The sequence below is a fragment of the Trachypithecus francoisi genome, unplaced genomic scaffold (genome assembly GCF_009764315.1).
Source record: "Trachypithecus francoisi isolate TF-2019V2 unplaced genomic scaffold, Tfra_2.0 Lachesis_group11, whole genome shotgun sequence".
NCBI classification, from domain to species: domain Eukaryota; kingdom Metazoa; phylum Chordata; class Mammalia; order Primates; family Cercopithecidae; genus Trachypithecus; species Trachypithecus francoisi.
Genome location: NW_022681456.1, coordinates 89,914,015 through 89,931,851, shown reverse-complemented (window position 1 = coordinate 89,931,851; position 17,837 = coordinate 89,914,015). Strand labels below are relative to the sequence as shown.

At 34.4% G+C, this 17,837-nt stretch overlaps 1 protein-coding gene across 2 annotated transcripts in view; it reads right to left on the bottom strand.

The window, feature by feature from the left end:
• NELL2 (neural EGFL like 2) overlaps positions 1-17,837 on the bottom strand; it is a 395,035-nt gene that overhangs the window by 235,629 nt on the left and 141,569 nt on the right. For both annotated transcript variants that reach the window (XM_033222343.1, XM_033222344.1), the window contains one exon: positions 283-374. In XM_033222343.1, coding sequence (XP_033078234.1) covers positions 283-374 — 92 coding nt within the window. The remainder of the gene's footprint in view (positions 1-282; positions 375-17,837) is intronic.

Here is a 17,837-nt window from a genome sequence, read left to right as displayed (position 1 = left end):
CCTCAGCCTCCCGAGTAGCTGGGACTACAGGCGCCCACCATCTCGCCCGGCTAATTTTTTATATTTTTTTTAGTAGAGACGGGGTTTCACCGTGTTAGCCAGGATGGTCTTGATCTCCTGACCTCGTGATCCGCCCGTCTCGGCCTCCCAAAGTGCTGGGATTACAGGCTTGAGCCACCGCGCCCGGCTCAAAAATGTATTTCAAGGTTGAGCTAGTCAAGAAAATTTTATTGTGTTTATAAATAGAAACAATTTTGAAAGACCCATGAATAGTCTTCTTACCTTGCACTCATAGAGAACACATACTCCAGAAGAGGAATAGACTGTATTTCTTTCTCCTTCAAAGTAGGTTCGTCCTTGAAATTGGCATATCGCTTTGGAGGAAAAAATATAGATGTATTTATTTTATTGGGAAAAATAGCTTAGAAGGGATCAGATGCTTGTAACAGCATTCCACATGTTTTACGCCTTTTTTCAACACGTTTGAATAACCAGAAACCTCAATTCAATCTACTGCAAGGCACATGTAAACTTAGTGTCATACAAATTAAGTTGAGAGAGTAAAATAAGATACAAAAAAGACAAAGGGCAATGACATGTCTGAATTAGACTCTGAAAAAGTACTGCCAAGAAGCAGACTTAAAGTCAATTACTTGCCTGATAGATGATGTCTCACTTAGGGCATATTAAGTAGGCACTTAGGGTGGCAATAAATCAGGGGTAATATGAGACTCAGGGAACAATATGAGAAAAGTTTTTGTTTTATATACCATTACAGAATTTTAAAATAGAACATGATAATAGAAAGAAGCTATATTCATTTCAGCACATCCATGTAAGTTTTAGGTTTTATGGTTTAGTGTTGTTTTATTTATAAGTATGTACGGGTTAGGGCACCCCATCTAGGACGTTGACAGGTCTTAATCTAAACCTGCCTTGCTTCCATCACAATGCAGTGAAATTTTAAAATGTAACCTTAGATTGCATGGAAAGACATGTTTTTAATCCATAAAAAACGCACCGAGTATCAAATAATCTTTTCTAAAACTTGCAAAATATTTACAATTCACACAAACATTTAGCCAACAGAAATCATTTCCTTGTTTTGAAGTATTTCATACTACCTACATTGACTCATCACCTAAGGCAAAACAGATTTACCCTAAAGCTAATGATGCCTAATTTTCAGGGTCCTTCTCTGGCTTAGGCTCCTTGAAAGATGCTGAACTAAGTTCTCCTTTCATAATTTTATATTGTTTACCTTTGAAAGGACACCCAATATTGTAGATGCTTCAGATCCCCATAACATCTAGATCTACCCCAAGATAATTATTTCAAAGACCAGTGGAAGTGATCAACTGATAGACTCTGGCAATTTGTTTCCCATATTTACTAAATCCAATTTTTTATTTTAACTATACAAATTCTATAAAGTGAATGTGTACATTTTCTTTTAATTCCACTGTGTGAATTATGAGAAATTCTTTCACTCTTTGCAATTCATATATCCCTATTACCTTTAAAAGTATTGACTTCCCAATAATAAAGAATAAAGAAATTAGACATACTTTTTACTTTTTAATTTCATTATTTATTTTTTTCTTTTAGAGACAGGGTCTTGCTGTGTTGCCCAGGATGGTCTCGAACTCCTATCCTTAAGTGGTCCCTCTGCCTAAGCCTCCCAAAGTGCTGGGATTACAGGCATGAGCCACCATGCCTGGTCTATTCTCCTAATAATATCAATATATTGTTGTAGAAATATTAAGATCCAAAATATAACCTGACTCTCACTGTCCTTGAAAAACTATTTTAAAGTTGCACATTTAAATAATGGAAGCATGCACGGTTTTAAAAATGTCATCCTTCAATTCATCTCCTTACACAGTATTTATTAACAAATTTGACTACATAATGCATATCTTCTAGCCAATTGATTTTGAACGTTTTAGAGCTTGCTAGCAAAGAATAAAATTTACTTGCACTAATCATATGACTTAACGTCTGGCTAAAATATGCTCACTCGTGAATATTCAAAATGAAACTATAGATCTGTGGTTGCATTCTATCTATTATATTATGAATTATAATGGTATGTGCATTTACTTAATATGATTGATCACAAAATATATCTCTCTGACATCTAATTTTTAGGATTTTTTTTGTTTTCATGAAACTCAGTAACCTCAACATAATTAAACATGCAACATGCTAGGTCTTGGTATGTTGAGGTTACTGAGCTTCATGAAAACAAAAAAAAAATCCTAAAAATTAGAGGTCAGGGAGCTATATATATATTAAGTACTATATTTTATAAGATAACGAGAATAAATAAAACCTTTCTTACATCTATTCAGTACCTGCCATTCAAAGGTTTCTAAGCCTGTTGTATTATATGACTTGATAACTGTAGCCTATTCAAGTCCAAGTGTATGTGGAAGAAAAACGATGGTGCTCTAAATCTTTCTTACACAGAGGGGAAAGGAAACATTGCTAAAAAAACACAAGGGTAAATTCTCCTTATACAAAGTCTTTTGATAATTTAATATTCACGTAGAGCAGATGGGCCTTCTGCTCTAAACTCTTAATTCAAAAGACTCAAATAGGCAACTTGTGGGACAAGAGGGCACCAAATGGAGCTTGGCAGGGAGGGAAAAAGCACATAAATAAATGAGGTCACAATTGCTTAATTCTCTTTCAAGCAATGAGCACAAGAAGGATGAAGTTGGCTTAGGGAGAACCCAAAGTGAGTGATTTTTATCTCACTTCTTTTTTGATCAGTTGCTGTAATTCTCCATAAGTCTAACATTGACATGGAATATTCAGTAACATTAGTAGGATATTTCTTTCCTAGACTCCTTAGAGGAGAAACGTGAAGAAATTCAAACAAAGATATAATGATTCCTAAAAGCACTGCAAGGAATCATAAAAATGCCATTAGAATGGCTCTAGGAGTTTTCTAAGAGAAGACTGAGAGAGTAACAGTCATGTTAACCTATTCATACATTTAACAAATATGTACTGAGCTCCTATTACATGTTAGATACTCTCCTAGGTACTGGAATTCAAAGACAAATTTAATGTGCTTCGTGCCTCACTATTTAGTAGGGCAGACAGACTCATACACAACTAACTCTAAGAGAAGCCAAACTGAAATTCTATGATTAAATAATCCATAAGTTATATGGAAACTCAGGAACCCGAAAGCACTTCTAAGAAGGGACACCTGGATTAAGATTAAGAAAACAAACAAGGGCTGCTGAAGGATCCATACTGTGGTAAAAGCAAGGGATCATCATTACCCTAGGGCTAAGGAACAAGGGAAGAAAATGGTTTTACTAGAGACCAGTGTAAGCCAGAATTATGGAGGAGAGGATGCCTTGTGAAAGCTATAATCATGAGAGCACAACTACTGCCAGAGACATAGCTTGGTGCAGGAAAGAAACATAGCCAACCTTCTCTCCTCCTCCTGCCTTCCAATTTCCTGCCAGTGTCTCCCATTGGTGAACGCTACTTGAAACTAGCTGGCAAGGAGACCAGAGTGATGCAGGCTGCAGAAGTCAGGCTCCTGGGGGACAGAGGACAAAGAATGGAAAAGGGAGTGTCGGGTGCCCAGGAACAGGAACAATAACAAGAACAAATGTCTGTTACATTAATTCACTATATGCCATTAAGAGGTCTAGTTTACCAAGATAGCTTGCTCAGAAGGGCATAAGAGAATGGAACACAAAAGTCTGAAAGAGAAAATAGATACTTTAAAAATGTAGTCCCTCCTTCAGATTATCAAAGTGAGGTTTATAGGCAGCCAGAGGGTAAAATGAGGGAACTGAGCTCTGGGAAAATCAAGTGTGTAAACAGAGGAGGGAAAGCAGATCGGGCCTATGCCCTAATTTTTACCAAGGCCAGCCCGTGTAGGTATCAGGTGCAAATTCTCAGAGATAACAATAATCACTGGCTACCACAATGACTACACGACCATCCCTGGAATTCTCTAACTGAAAAGTATCTGCCTTCTAACCTCTCCCCAGTAGAGTATAAAGTAAGAAAATTCACTTCCTCAATAAAACAATAAAGAAATAATCATTTTTACTGTATTTTCTGCTCCTTTTAACCATGTTAATTGCATGCACATGTTTATAGCCAGAGGCTTCACTTCTTCCCTAGTTTTCTTGTGTGGCTTGTGTATATGTGAGTGAGTGTGACTACCACATTTAGTTCTTTGTGATGTAACTTTGGATTTCTACACCTCAAATCACTTACTAGCTTAAAGCAGAACTGTTTCAATTAGGCCATGTTTTCAAAAGTCTATGCTGAGTGATAGATTGAATATGTTATGTGTATATACTTTAAGATATAAAACTTCTAGGGAGATGTACTTAATTTATTCATACAGGCTTATCACTTTGTAGACTAGGAAGCTATACCATTTTGAAATCATACTAATCCATAGAACCACAGCTACTCATTAGTTATTAATATTAAACAATGTGAAATACACATTTCCTCTGACTCTAGTAGGTGCTGCTGTTGGCATAACTCGAGGGAGTGCATTCACACCAGGGTCTATGTGATTTACATCACACAGAGCTTTCCTGCACATAGTCTATTCAGTCATAAGTGGAGACATTAACAACAACTTGCAGAAATTCAATAGGACAATGTAACACTTGATGTATATGTTCTACCAAGGCTATCTTAAACATTGCAAATTGGATAGTCACTAGCGTCATAATTATCAGAGAATCCAAGAAAGCAATTAATAAAAATTATTTTCCTCCATTTTAACAACATAAAAACAATTAACAGCAAATAGGAGCCAACAGATGCTACAGACAAATTTAGAAGTCATCAGTTGTTAAAAAGTGAAAGGTAATTTATAACACAGATTGAAAACTGGATAAGTGAAAGAAGCCAGTAAAACGCTGAAAATTCTAAGTTACACATTAAAATCTTGATTTACTGGTCCTTAATGCAGAGATGGCAACTGCAGGTTTCTCTAACGAGATTTAAATGAACTTCAGCAAACCATTGTAGAAAGAATGATCTAAACCCATCTAAAAACATTTCAGAATATATAAGCAAAAGGGCATCATATTTTACTTCTAAACATTTCCTCACTACCTCGTTAGCTTTTTTCCTCTTATTACTTGATTGAAAATACATGCATCTACTTTAAACTTCCCAATTGGTATCAATACCTTTAAAAACGATTCATTACAAAATTAAAAGTTATAAATACCAAAAAGAAAGTCAGTGTAATTAACTTAAGTGAGTCATGGGACATAGAGTTTCTTTAAAATTCGTTTTCAAAACACCAAATATCAGTGATCTTTGGATTGGTTGTCTGTTAAGGATAGACTTTTATATAGTAGTAGCTTTCCAATGGTATGCTTTGAAATTTTGCTTCCCTTTGGGAGACTTCTCAAAAATGTATAATAGCAGTTACTTCATTCTGAGCCAATATTTTGTTAGCAATATACAAATCAAAGCTGTTGGATGAGAAAATAACTCATTAACTATAATTATGTATATCTGTATTTTTATTATACATTTTTAAAAGAATGTACAATAAATGCATTCATGAGGCAGACTAAGATTCTGCAAAGTCAAACAAAAAATTTAAAAGTGTTGTAATATTCTTAATAGGCTCCAATCAGCTATGCTGCCTTTATCCAGCCCACAATCTTCTTTTGTAATCTGGACTCACTTGGAGTCAATTCTTAACAATATGGTCGTAATAAAAGTCTTGAGCACTAACTGATACAAATTAATCTCTCTTCTCTACAGTGCTTAAATCTCTATTATAGCACTGAACACATTTTTCTTCCTTTTCTCTAGTGAGTTGTACACTTTTTCATCTTTCTTATTTCAGGACAGAGACAGTGTCTTACTTGTCTTTGGATTTTATTCAGCACCCAGCATGGGCCCTGCATAATATACTCTCAAGGTTTGTTAAATTTTTTGGTAAATTCTCTTCCAGCTTCCTATTTGATAAAGAAATCTAAAAATAAGTGAACTGAACCTCTCTAAACCTCACTTTTCCCTTTACATTTGGTCTCACCTGTGGAGTTTGCATCTTATAATAAAGATTCTATAGCCTGTGTCTTACAGAAAGAGTCTGCCCTTTCTGTAAAATGACAGCTTACCTTCAACTGGAGCACATCTGAAACTTGTGAAATGGGAGCAGTAAGAAAGCAGCTGGTTACTGTCATAGCAGTAACTTACTAAAATGAATAATGCAAATTAGAATGCTCAAAGAAAGTCTCCTTGGACAATTTGATGACAAAACTTTCTTCTTTCCCAATAAAAAACCAGTTTTTGTGAGTCAATGCTATTTAAAATGATTAGAAGTTCAGAGTGCTTAAATAATTCACAAATTCATGAATTAGACATGATTGTCTAATCTCATTAATTGTTTGGGAATTTAGTTGTTTGCCAAACTAATATTAGAGTTTAAGAAATGAGATCTTGATAGTAGTTGTGCAACCTCCCTTTTCTGTTTTATATACATCATGTCCTTGGGCTTCTAAAGGACCAAAGAGTGCTGCCCCTAGGGGGCCTTAATTTAGGTCAGTAGCTTATTCTTCCAAAAAGAGAACAGGCCCTGAAATACTATAAATTTAGCAGTAGTGAGGGGTTAGGAGGCAAAGAAGGATAAAAGTACCTCCCAGAATAGAACAAGAGCAAAAATTCAAGCACCCTGTCCAGATCAGCCTTTAGGTTAGAGAATGTGTATGCTGAGAAAACAAAAAATGAACGTTTAGAAGTTAATAGCAAAAAAGCACGCGCTATTGCTGTAAGCAGAGATTCAGAATTTTTGACTCTAACTTTACCAATTTAAATGGCAATCTAAAAATATTCTGAAATTCTTTTAAATTAGCTGCTTTTCTGTCATTAGTCTTGTTCTTGATCCTGACTCATGTACCATAAAACAGTCTATTAAAACGACAATATAATCAATTCATTTAGTCCTCTGACAATATGAAAAATAAATTGAATGACTGCAGGTAAAGATTTAGAGGAAAATACAGTATTTGTGTCAATACTTAAATACTATTAAAGTGACAGAACATGGAAACACATGAAAAAACAGGTTTCATTACCACTAGACAAAGAAATATAATGTATAATATAATAAGGAAAAGTTTGCATATTGTCACTTTCAAAGTTAGAACTAGAATCCATATGACAGTCCTTCTGTGCATCTTTTCTTACCACCAACCCAGTGAATTTGATCAATACAGGAACATCTTGTCTTTGGCTTAACTTTGTGTAACTTTTTTTTTCAAAATGCCTGGCACCATTTAGACACATGTTGTTTTGATGTTATAGTGTTGAAGATATTGAACATAAAATGTTGTGTGAACTGCAAAGCATGATTCTTTTCATTATAAACCAAATATTAGTGCTCAACTAAGAGATTACAAGTAAAAAACATTGAAAAAGTGATTTTGCTCTTTTAGAACAGTTTCTGGTGTGCAGGTAAAACAAAGGAGGAAACTGTTGAGGGGTAGCTCTATTAGGAGGACATTTTTCAATGCAGTTTCATGAGAGCTACATTAATAACTCCATTATGCAAAGAATGTGGGCCAAGAGAAGAGAACAAGCACAAGGTTAAAGGGAGCAAGCTCTGTGTAGAGTAAGACAAGTGGAAAGGATGGCAGAAAGAGGAGGGAAGAGAGAGCAAAGGAAGCAACTGAGGATGGAAAAATTTGAAAGCATACTTGAGATGGAACAGGAGAAGGAAACGCAGTAAGCAACAAAATGATAAACAGGAGAACCAAAACAATTTCACAAAGACTTAGGGCAAGAATGGTAACACCTGGTGAAAATAAGAAACTATTTTTTCTTTTTCTGAGACAGGGTCTCACTTTGTTGCCCAGGTTGGAATGCTGTGGCATGATGAACTGCAACCTCAACCTCCCAGGCTCAAGCGATCCACCTCAGCCTCCTGAGCAGTTGGGACTACAGGCATGCGCCAGCATGTCCCACTAATTTTTTAATTTTTTATAGAGACAGGGTCTCATTATGTTGCCCAGGCTGGTCTTGAAGTCCTGACCTCAAGTCATCCTTCAACCTTTACCTCCCAAAGTGCTGGGATTACAGGTGTGAGCCACCACACCTGACCTAAGAAACATTTATTGACACTGAAGCACTGTAGTAGAAGGTCATCTTCCCTGCCTTCAAGGAGCATTCAGCCTAATGTGGGAAATGATGGGCACATGCATAGGTAACTAAATATAACTCGGAGAAGAACACAGTCTTACAAGGGTGGAACTGGAAATGCTTCACACAGAGGAGTGTTTGAAAATGAGCACTGAGGGTGAAATGATTTAGTATGATTTAAATCAGGAAAAGAGTACTCATAATACATTCAAAAATAGAATAATAATCACAATAATATACTTTGTCCCAGGATCCCAATGAACATCCAGTCTCGAAACCTGTATTACCTGGAAGTGATTTATTATAAGTTGGTTTTACCTATACTCCCAAACTAGTAGGCTGATGGATCTCAACCACAGATACGTATTAAAATCACCTGAATGGCCGGGCGCGGTGGTTCAAGCCTGTAATCCCAGCACTTTGGGAGGCCGAGACGGGCGGATCACGAGGTCAGGAGATCGAGACCATCCTGGCTAACACAGTGAAACCCCGTCTCTACTAAAAATACAAAAAACTAGCCGGGCGAGGTGGCGGGCGCCTGTAGTCCCAGCTACTCAGGAGGCTGAGGCAGGAGAATGGCGTGAAACCCGGGAGGCGGAGCTTGCAGTGAGCTGAGATCCGGCCACTGCACTCCAGCCGGGCGACAGAGCAAGACTCCGTCTCAAAAAAAAAAAAAAAAAAAAAAAAAAAAAATCACCTGAAGAACATTTAAAACTCAATGCCCTATCTGCATGCCAGACCAATTAAAAAATTCTGAGGGTAGGACTTGGGTCTTTTAATATTTTAGAGCTGTCCAGGTAGACCTAAGTTGACAACTATTTTATTATTCAGAGAAAGGGGAAATTAAAGAGAAAAAATAAAATTAACATTTGAATAATGACAGTCACAGATATATTCAGTAGAAGCCTTTTTATCCTATGTTATCTGACGGGATTTGGCCCATTGTTTGAAAATAATCAGTTAAACTGAGAAATCATATATGACAATAAATATGTACTTAAACATTTTAAACACACAAATTCACACTCATTCAACCATGTTTTGATGTTGAACATTTTAGTATGGATTCCTTGATTGTGCTTTATTGTAGTCTTGATTATATAAGTAAACATTTTAATGTGTTGCCTAGAATTTCCAGTAAAAGTTTCATTTTAATTGGGTTTTTTTTTTTTAAGGTAATAAGATAGATACTTGCCCAGCAGTCTGAAGAGAAATAATTTCAATACCCTGTTTTCATCCACATTTATAGTTGTTTTACTGACATGTAATTTCAGAGTACCTTTTTTAAGGGAACTCTTATACACTGTTGATGAGAATGCAAATTAGTTTAGCCACTATGGAAAGCCGTTTGTAGAGTTTTCAAAGAACTTAAAGTACAACTACCATTCAACCCAGTAATCCCACTACTGGATATATATACCCGAGGAAAATAATTCATTCTGTCAGAAAGACATATGCACCTGTATGTTCACTGCAGCACTATTCACGATAGCAAGGACATGGAATCAACCTAAGTGCCAATCAACAAGGAAGTGGATAAAGAAAATGTGGTGTATATATATACCATGGAATACTATGCAGCCATAAAAAAGAATGAAATCATGCCCTTTGCAGCAACTTAGACACAGCTAGAGGCCATCATCCTAGACACCCTAACATGAGAACAGAAAAGCAAAAAACACATGTTCTTACTGATAAGTGGGAGCTAAACACTGAATACACATGGATGTTAAAGTAAGAACAATAGTCACTGGGAATCACTAGATGGGGGAGAAAGGGAGCAGGGCGTAGCCTAAAGAACCACCTGTTGGGTACTATGTTGCTGCCTGGGTGATGGAATCATTGGGACCTCAAGCCTCAGCATCATACAATTTAACCATAAAATACACCTGCATATGTACCCTTTAATCTATAATAAAAGTTGAAATTTGCAGGATACAAAATCAGTGTACAAAAATCACAAGCATTCTTATACACCAACAAGAACCAAAGTGACAGCCAAATCAGAAAGGCAATCCCATTCACAATTGCCACGAAAAGAATAAAACACCTAGGAATACAGCTACCCAAGGAAGTGAAAGATCTCTACAAAGAGAATTACAAAACACTCCTCAAATAAATTAGAGAAGATACAAAAAAAAAATGGGAAAACATCCCATGCTCATGGACAGGAAGAATCAATATCATTAAAATGGCTACATAGCCCAAAGCAGTTGGCATATTCAATGGTATTCCTACTAAACTACCAACGACATTATTCACAGAACTAGAAAAAAAAAAAAAAAAACTACTTTAAAATTCACATGTAACCAAAAAAGAGCCTAAATAGACAAAGCAATCCTAAGCAAAAAAAAAAAAAAAAAAAGCTGGAGACATCACAATACCCAACTTCAAACTATACTACAAGTCTACCATAACCAAAACAGCAATGGTACTGGTACAAAAACAGGACATAGACCAATAGAACAGAATACAGAGCCCAGAAATAAGGCTGCACATTTACGACTATCTGATCTTCAACAAAGCTGATAAAAAAACAAGCAATAGGGAAAACTCTCTATTAAATAAATGGTGTTAGAATAACTGGCTAGCCATATGCAGAAAATTGAAGCTGGACTCCTTCCTTACACCATGTACACAAATGAACTCAAGATGAATTAAAGACTTAAATGCAAAACCTAAAACTATAAAAACTCTGGAAGACAACCTGGGCAATACCATTCTGGACATAGGAATGGGTGAAGATTTCATGACAAAAACACCAAGAGCAATTGCAACAAAAGCAAACATTGACAAGTGAGATCTAATTAAACTTAAGGGTTTCTGCACAGCGAAAGAAACTATGAACAGAGTAAAGAGAAAACCTACAGAATGAAAGAAAATATTTGCTGGCAAAGTTGCAGAGAAAAGGAAACACTTATACGTGGTTGGTGGGAGTGTAAATTAGTTCAACTATTGTGGAAAGCAGTATGGTGATTCCTCAAAAAACTAAAAGCAGAACTCCCATTCAGCCCAGCAATCCCATTACTGGGTACATACCCAGACAAATATAAATCTTTCCACCATAAAGACACATGCACATGAATGTTCATTGCAGCACTATTCACAATAGCAAAGACATGGAATCAACCTAAATGCCCATCAATGACAGACTGGATTTTTAAAATGTGGTACACAAGCACCACAAAACACTATGTAGCCATAAAAACAATATCATGTCTGTTGTTGGAACATGGATGGAGATGGAGGCTATTATCCTTAGCAAACTAATGCAGGAACAGAAAACCAAATACCACATGTTTTCACTTATAAGTGGGAGTTAAATGATAAGAACTTATGAACACAAAGAAGGAAACAGCAGACACTGGGGTCTATTTGAAGAGGGAGTGTGGGAGTAGGAAGAGGAGCAGAAAAGATAACGATTGGGTATGGGGCTTAATACCTGGGTGATGAAATAATATGTACAACAAACATCAGTGACATAAGTTTACCTATGTAACAAATTTTCACATGTACCCCCAAACCTAAGAAAAAGTTTTTTAAAATTCTATTATGTATGACAATGAATACATTGAGAAATATTATTAAAACTTTTACTCAGTGAAAATTATTACTGTAAAAAGTAATTGACAAGAGAGTCCTTCGAGAAATAATTTTTAAAAATAACAGTAGATATACACACATAAAACACACTTACAAACTAAGAAAGTTAAAATAAAATTTTCAAAGGAGAAAAATACACTTACTGAAGAAAGAGCTGGAAACATATTTTACCAAATGAATATAAATCATCAGGAACTCTGCTAGATGTATTTCTTTAAGTTTTGTTATTCCTTCAAGCAACTTCATGAGGTGAGAAATATTATCTATCTATCTTTGTGTTACATATTTTAACTGAAACCCAAAAAAGTTTGTGTTACCTAAAGTGGGTGACACAGTGGACTTCACTTTCTAGTCCAGTCAAATCTCCACATCTCTAGTTAGTTAACCCTCAAAACCATGAGTTAGAATTTGGACTCATTCAACTTTATTTCATTCTAAACCCTATACAATGATTTGCCCATGTTTTTCTAACTAGACATAAAGGTAGAGTTTAGATGTGCTATACTTAAACTTGAATATAATCAAGAAAATTTTGATTGCATTTGCTTTCAAATGCTTGCATTGTATGTTAAAGACTCATAGTGTTTAAAAAAATTTAACATTAAAATGAGAAAAAGAGTACTTTTTTAGTAATTTTAGTTTATCAACTTTTTCCAAATCATTCAACTTAATTTGTATAAAACAAATTTTATTTCATTTCATATCTGTATTTAATCGATTTATATATTTGTATGTATTTATAGTAGTTAAATAATATTACAATTATTATATAAATACAACTTACATAAACAGGGTTGAAAACATAAGTGTACAGGCTTAGCCTCAAACTTAGTTGATTTCTTTTAATTTTTAACAGAGCCAATGTAAACTGCCAATGAATGTTTCTCAAATCACCTGGAGATCTTATTTAAATGTATATGCTGATCAGTAGATCTAGAGTGAGACATGAAATTCTGCATATATAACCAGGTCCCAAGGGATACTAATGCTGCTGATTCAATGATCACACTTAGAGTCGCAAGATTATGGATCAGTAATTATTAACTGGACTTGCACATAAAAATTGCACATAGGGAAATTGTTGAAAATATCTGTGTGGAACCCAAACCAACTACATCAAAATATCTAGGAGAGGGACTTAGGCAATCAGTATCTTTCAAGAGAATCCAGGTAATTCTAAAGTCTGACCAGTGTTAAGGATTACAGGTGTAGACTCACCCAACTAGTCAATTTAGGGAGGTTTTACTGTAAATCTCAATCCTAGATAATCCCACTCAGTAATGCACAGGTTGCTATAAGAATCAGACCAAAATTATTCTGGATGTTTCTTAAATTTTAAATAATTTGCTTATGAATATGACTGCAAAAAGAGTAATAAAAGTAACAGAAGTGGAAAAAATGGAGAAGAAGAGGGAGATGGAGAGGCAGAATAAGAGAGAAAAGCAGAAAGAGAGAGGAAGAGAGAAAGAGAACATGTGAAATGCACGTTTATTGTAGGACTAGAGATTGAGCCTTATTAAATACACCTGTACTTGTACCGTGGGATGAAAGTATTTGTATCATATGAAAATAAAATATCATATTTTATTCTTTTCAGATAATTTTTCTCATTGGGGTCAATTAAGTAAAAGTTTTTGACAGCTACGCTAAATGAAACATCAAGGTTAAAATGTTAAACACATTATGTTAACTCTGTAAATTAAGAGTTAAATTAACGCCATAATTAACCTTCTCACAATAATAAATAATCAAAAGAAAATTTGGTTACATTACCCCCAAATACTCTGGAATTAAATAAGAAGCAAAAAGGCTTCCCATAATCCTTCATGTCTTCAGTGATGCTATTATATATATAGATGAATTTCCCCTCCGCCACATTTATAGAGAAGAATACTGTGGAAATGTTCTCGTTCATACTCACACACACACACACACACACATAAAATTATTATTTTAATGGCTATTACATGCCTATAAGTGTGCTCATACTAATAAAAAAATAAAAAATAAACCCACAGACACTGACCTAAATAAACAGAGGCATGTGATTACCTGAAAAGAAGTCAAAATGACCATCATAATGCTGCCCAATGAGCTCAGGAAACTGATACATGAACAAAGTTGGAACATCAATAGATAGTAATTTTTTTAAATGACCAAACAGATATTTAGAATGTAAGAATACAATAACTGAATTGAAAAATCCACTAGAGGAGTTCAACAGTAGATTTGATTAAACAGAAGAATCAGCAAACTGAAAGACAGCACATCTGAAATGCAGTCAGAGGACCAAAGAGGAAAACAAATAAAAAAGAATAAAGAAAGCCTAAGGGACTTACGGGATAACATGAAGTGAGCCAAAGTATGCATTTGGGGATCCAAAAAGACTAAGATAGAAAAAGGCAGAATGCTTGTTTGAAGAAATAATAGCTGAAAACTTCCCAAATCTGGGAAAGGAAATGTACATCTACATTCAAAAAGCCAAAATAACTTCAGCATGATTAAATGTAAACAAAGCTACACAAAGATACATTATAATCAAACTGTCAAAAGTCAAAGACAAAGAGAATTTCAAAAGAAGCAAGAGAAAAGTGACTAGTCATGTACAACGGAACGTCCATCAGACTATCAGCAGAATTATCAATGGAACCATTGCAGGCAGAATAGAGTACAATGATGTATTTAAAGTGTTGGAAGAAAAAAGTCTGCCAACCAAGAATACTATACATAGCCAAACTGTCCTTCAAAAATTAAGAAAAAATAAAGACTTTCCCAGGTAACAAAAGCTGATGAAATTTATCACCACTCAACCTGCCTTACAAAAAATGATAACAGGAGTCCTTAAAGTTGAAATGAAAAAACTACCACACAGCAACACAAAAGTATATAAAAGTATAAAGTTAACTGGTAAAGGTAAATATATAGACAAATAAAGAATATTGTAATACTCCAACAGTGGTGTATATATCACCTTAAATTCTGGTATGTAACTTAAAGATAAAAATATAAAAATAACAACTAAAAATGTGTTAATGGACATGCCACCTAAAAATGGTAATTTGTGACATCAATGATAAAGAGTTTGGGGGGAGGGGAGTAAAAAGGTGAATGGAAATAAAGTTAAGTTGTTATCAACTTAAAATAGATTGCTGTATTTTATGTCAGCCCCATGGTAACAACAACAAAAAATTCCTATAGAAGATACACAAAAGAAAGTAAGAAAAGAATCAAAAGCATGTCACACATACAAAAAAATCAATGAAACACAGAGGAAGACAACAAAAGAGAAAACGCAGGATAAGAAGCCACAAGACAAACAGAAAACAATTAACAAAATGACAATAGTAAGTCTTACTCTATCAATAAAAACTTTAAAAGTAAATAGATTAAACTGTCAAACAGAGAATAGCTGAATGAATTTAAAAAAAAACACAACATCTAATTGTATGTTGTCTACAAAAGACTTACCTAAGATTTAATGACATAAATGGGCTGCAAGTGAAATGTTTGAAACATATATTTCATGCAAATGATAACCAAAAGCAAGAAGGGTAATCATACTTCTATGACACAAAATATACTTTAAATTCATAACTGTCACATAAAAGACAAATAAGGAAATTATATAAAGACAAGAGGGTTTAAATACCACAAATATATGACAATTATAAATATACCCAATATCAGAACACCTATGTATACAAATCAAACACTGATAGACATGAAGGGAGAAATAGTAACAAAAGAATAGTAGAATATTTCAATTCCCTACTTTTAATCATGAATAGAAGATCCAAGCAAAAAAAACAATAAGGAAACAGAAGACTTGAAAAACACTATAGACTAAATGAATCTAACAGACATATATAGAACATTCCATACAACAGGAGCAGAATATAAATTCTTCTCAAGGACATATAGAACATTCTCCAGGATAGACCATGTTATAACATAAAACAAGTTTTAACAAACTTAAGAAGATAAAATCATACCAGTATCTTTTCTAAACACAATGGAATGAAACTAGGAGTCAGTAGCACTAGGAAAACCAGAAAAATTAAGTAACACACTTGAATAGTAAATTGATCAACTAAAAAATCAAAAAAGAAATGTTAAAATACCTTGAGACAAAGAAAATAAAAACATAACATAATACAACTGATGAAACACAGCAAAAGCAGTAAAAATGGGAAGTTTAGAGGGATAAATGCCCACATTTAAAAATAGAAAGATCTCAAAGAACCTAACTAAACACCTCAAGGAACTATAAAAAGAACAAACTAATTTCAAAGTTAACAGAAGGAAGAAAATATTAAAGATTAGTGCAGAAAGAAAATGAAATAGAGGACAAAAACACAAAATAGAAAAAATCCTACTAAAATAAGCGTTGTTTTTTAAAAAGATCAACAAAATTGACAAACCTTTGGGTAGACTAACAAAGAAAGGAAAAAAGGGAAGATTCAAGTAAAATCAGAAATGAAACAGGAAACATTACAACCAATACACAGAATAAAAAAGTCATAAGACATTACTTCTAGTAATTATAACACCAGTAAATTGAATAACCTAGAAGAAATGGACAAAGTTTAGAAACACTACAACCTACTGAGACAGAATCATAAAGACCTAAAACATTTGAATGGATAGATAACTGGTAAGGAGATTGATTCATTAATCAAAAATCTCTCAGCAAAGAAGAACCCTGGACAAGATGACTTCAGCAGAGAATTTTACCAAATATTTGAAGAATTAATGCTAATCCTTCTCAAACTCCTCCCAAAACGTTGAAGAAAAGCAAACTATCACAAGAAGAGAAAACCAAACACCGCATGTTCTCACTCATAGGTGGGAACTGAACAATGAGATCACTTGGACTCGGGAAGGGGAACATCACACACTGGGCCCTATCAGGGGGAGGGGGGAGGAGGGAGGGATTGCATTGGGGAGTTATACATGATATAAACATTATGCACATGTACCCTAGAACTTAAAGTATAATAAAAAATAAATAAATAAATAAATAAATAAATAAATAAAAGGGGGTAAGTGCAAGCTGAGCAATTATGTGAACAGAGGCAGAAAAAAAGGAACTTTGGAACTGAAGAAAGCTGTTCCGTGGCTTGTTCCATTTCGGAGTACTAAAATGTCACCTTCTCAGAATGGCCCTCCCTGGTGCTCCTGGCTAAAAGAGCAGATTCTGAAACTCTCCATCTCAAACTTGCTTTATTGTTCGTAGCCCTTTTCTCTGCCTAATAAGATATTAATTTTTCAAAAAAAAAAAAGAAAAGAAAAGAAAATGGAACACTTCCAAACTTATTTATGAGGCCAATATTACCCTGATATGAAAGCCAGACAAAGCACTGCAGGAAAAGAGCACTACAAGCCAGTATCCCAGAGAAATACACATGCAAAAATCCTCAACAAAATACTATCAAACTCAATTCAACAGCACAGTAAAAGGATTATACACCATGATAAAGTGGTATTTATCCCTGGGGTGTGAGGATAGCTTAACATCTGAAAATCAATCAATATGACACACCATGTTAAAAGAACAAAGGATAACATCACATAACCATTTTAATATAAAAAGAAAAAGCATTTGACAGAATTTAACATCCTTTTATGATTAATAAACACCCAACAAACAAGAAATAGGAGAAATGTACTTCAACTAATAAAAGCCATACATGAAAAGCCCATAGCTAACATTATACTCAACAGTGATAAACTAAAAGCTTCTCTTCTATGAATAGTTACAAAGCAAGTTTGTTCACTTTTAGCACTTTTCTTCAACAAAGTACTAGAACTGCTAGCAAGAGAAATTAGGTAGGAAAAGACATAAAAGGCATCCAAATCAGAAAGGAAAAAGCAAAATTATCTTTGTTGGCAGATGACATTATCTTACATGAAAAAACCCTAATGATTCCACAAAAGACCTGTTAAAGCTCTTAAACAAATAAAGCAAATTTGTAGGACATGAAATCAACATATGAAAATCGGTTGTGTGCCTACACTCTACAAAGGAACAATATGAAAAAGAAGTAAATAATCTCAATTATTATATATAT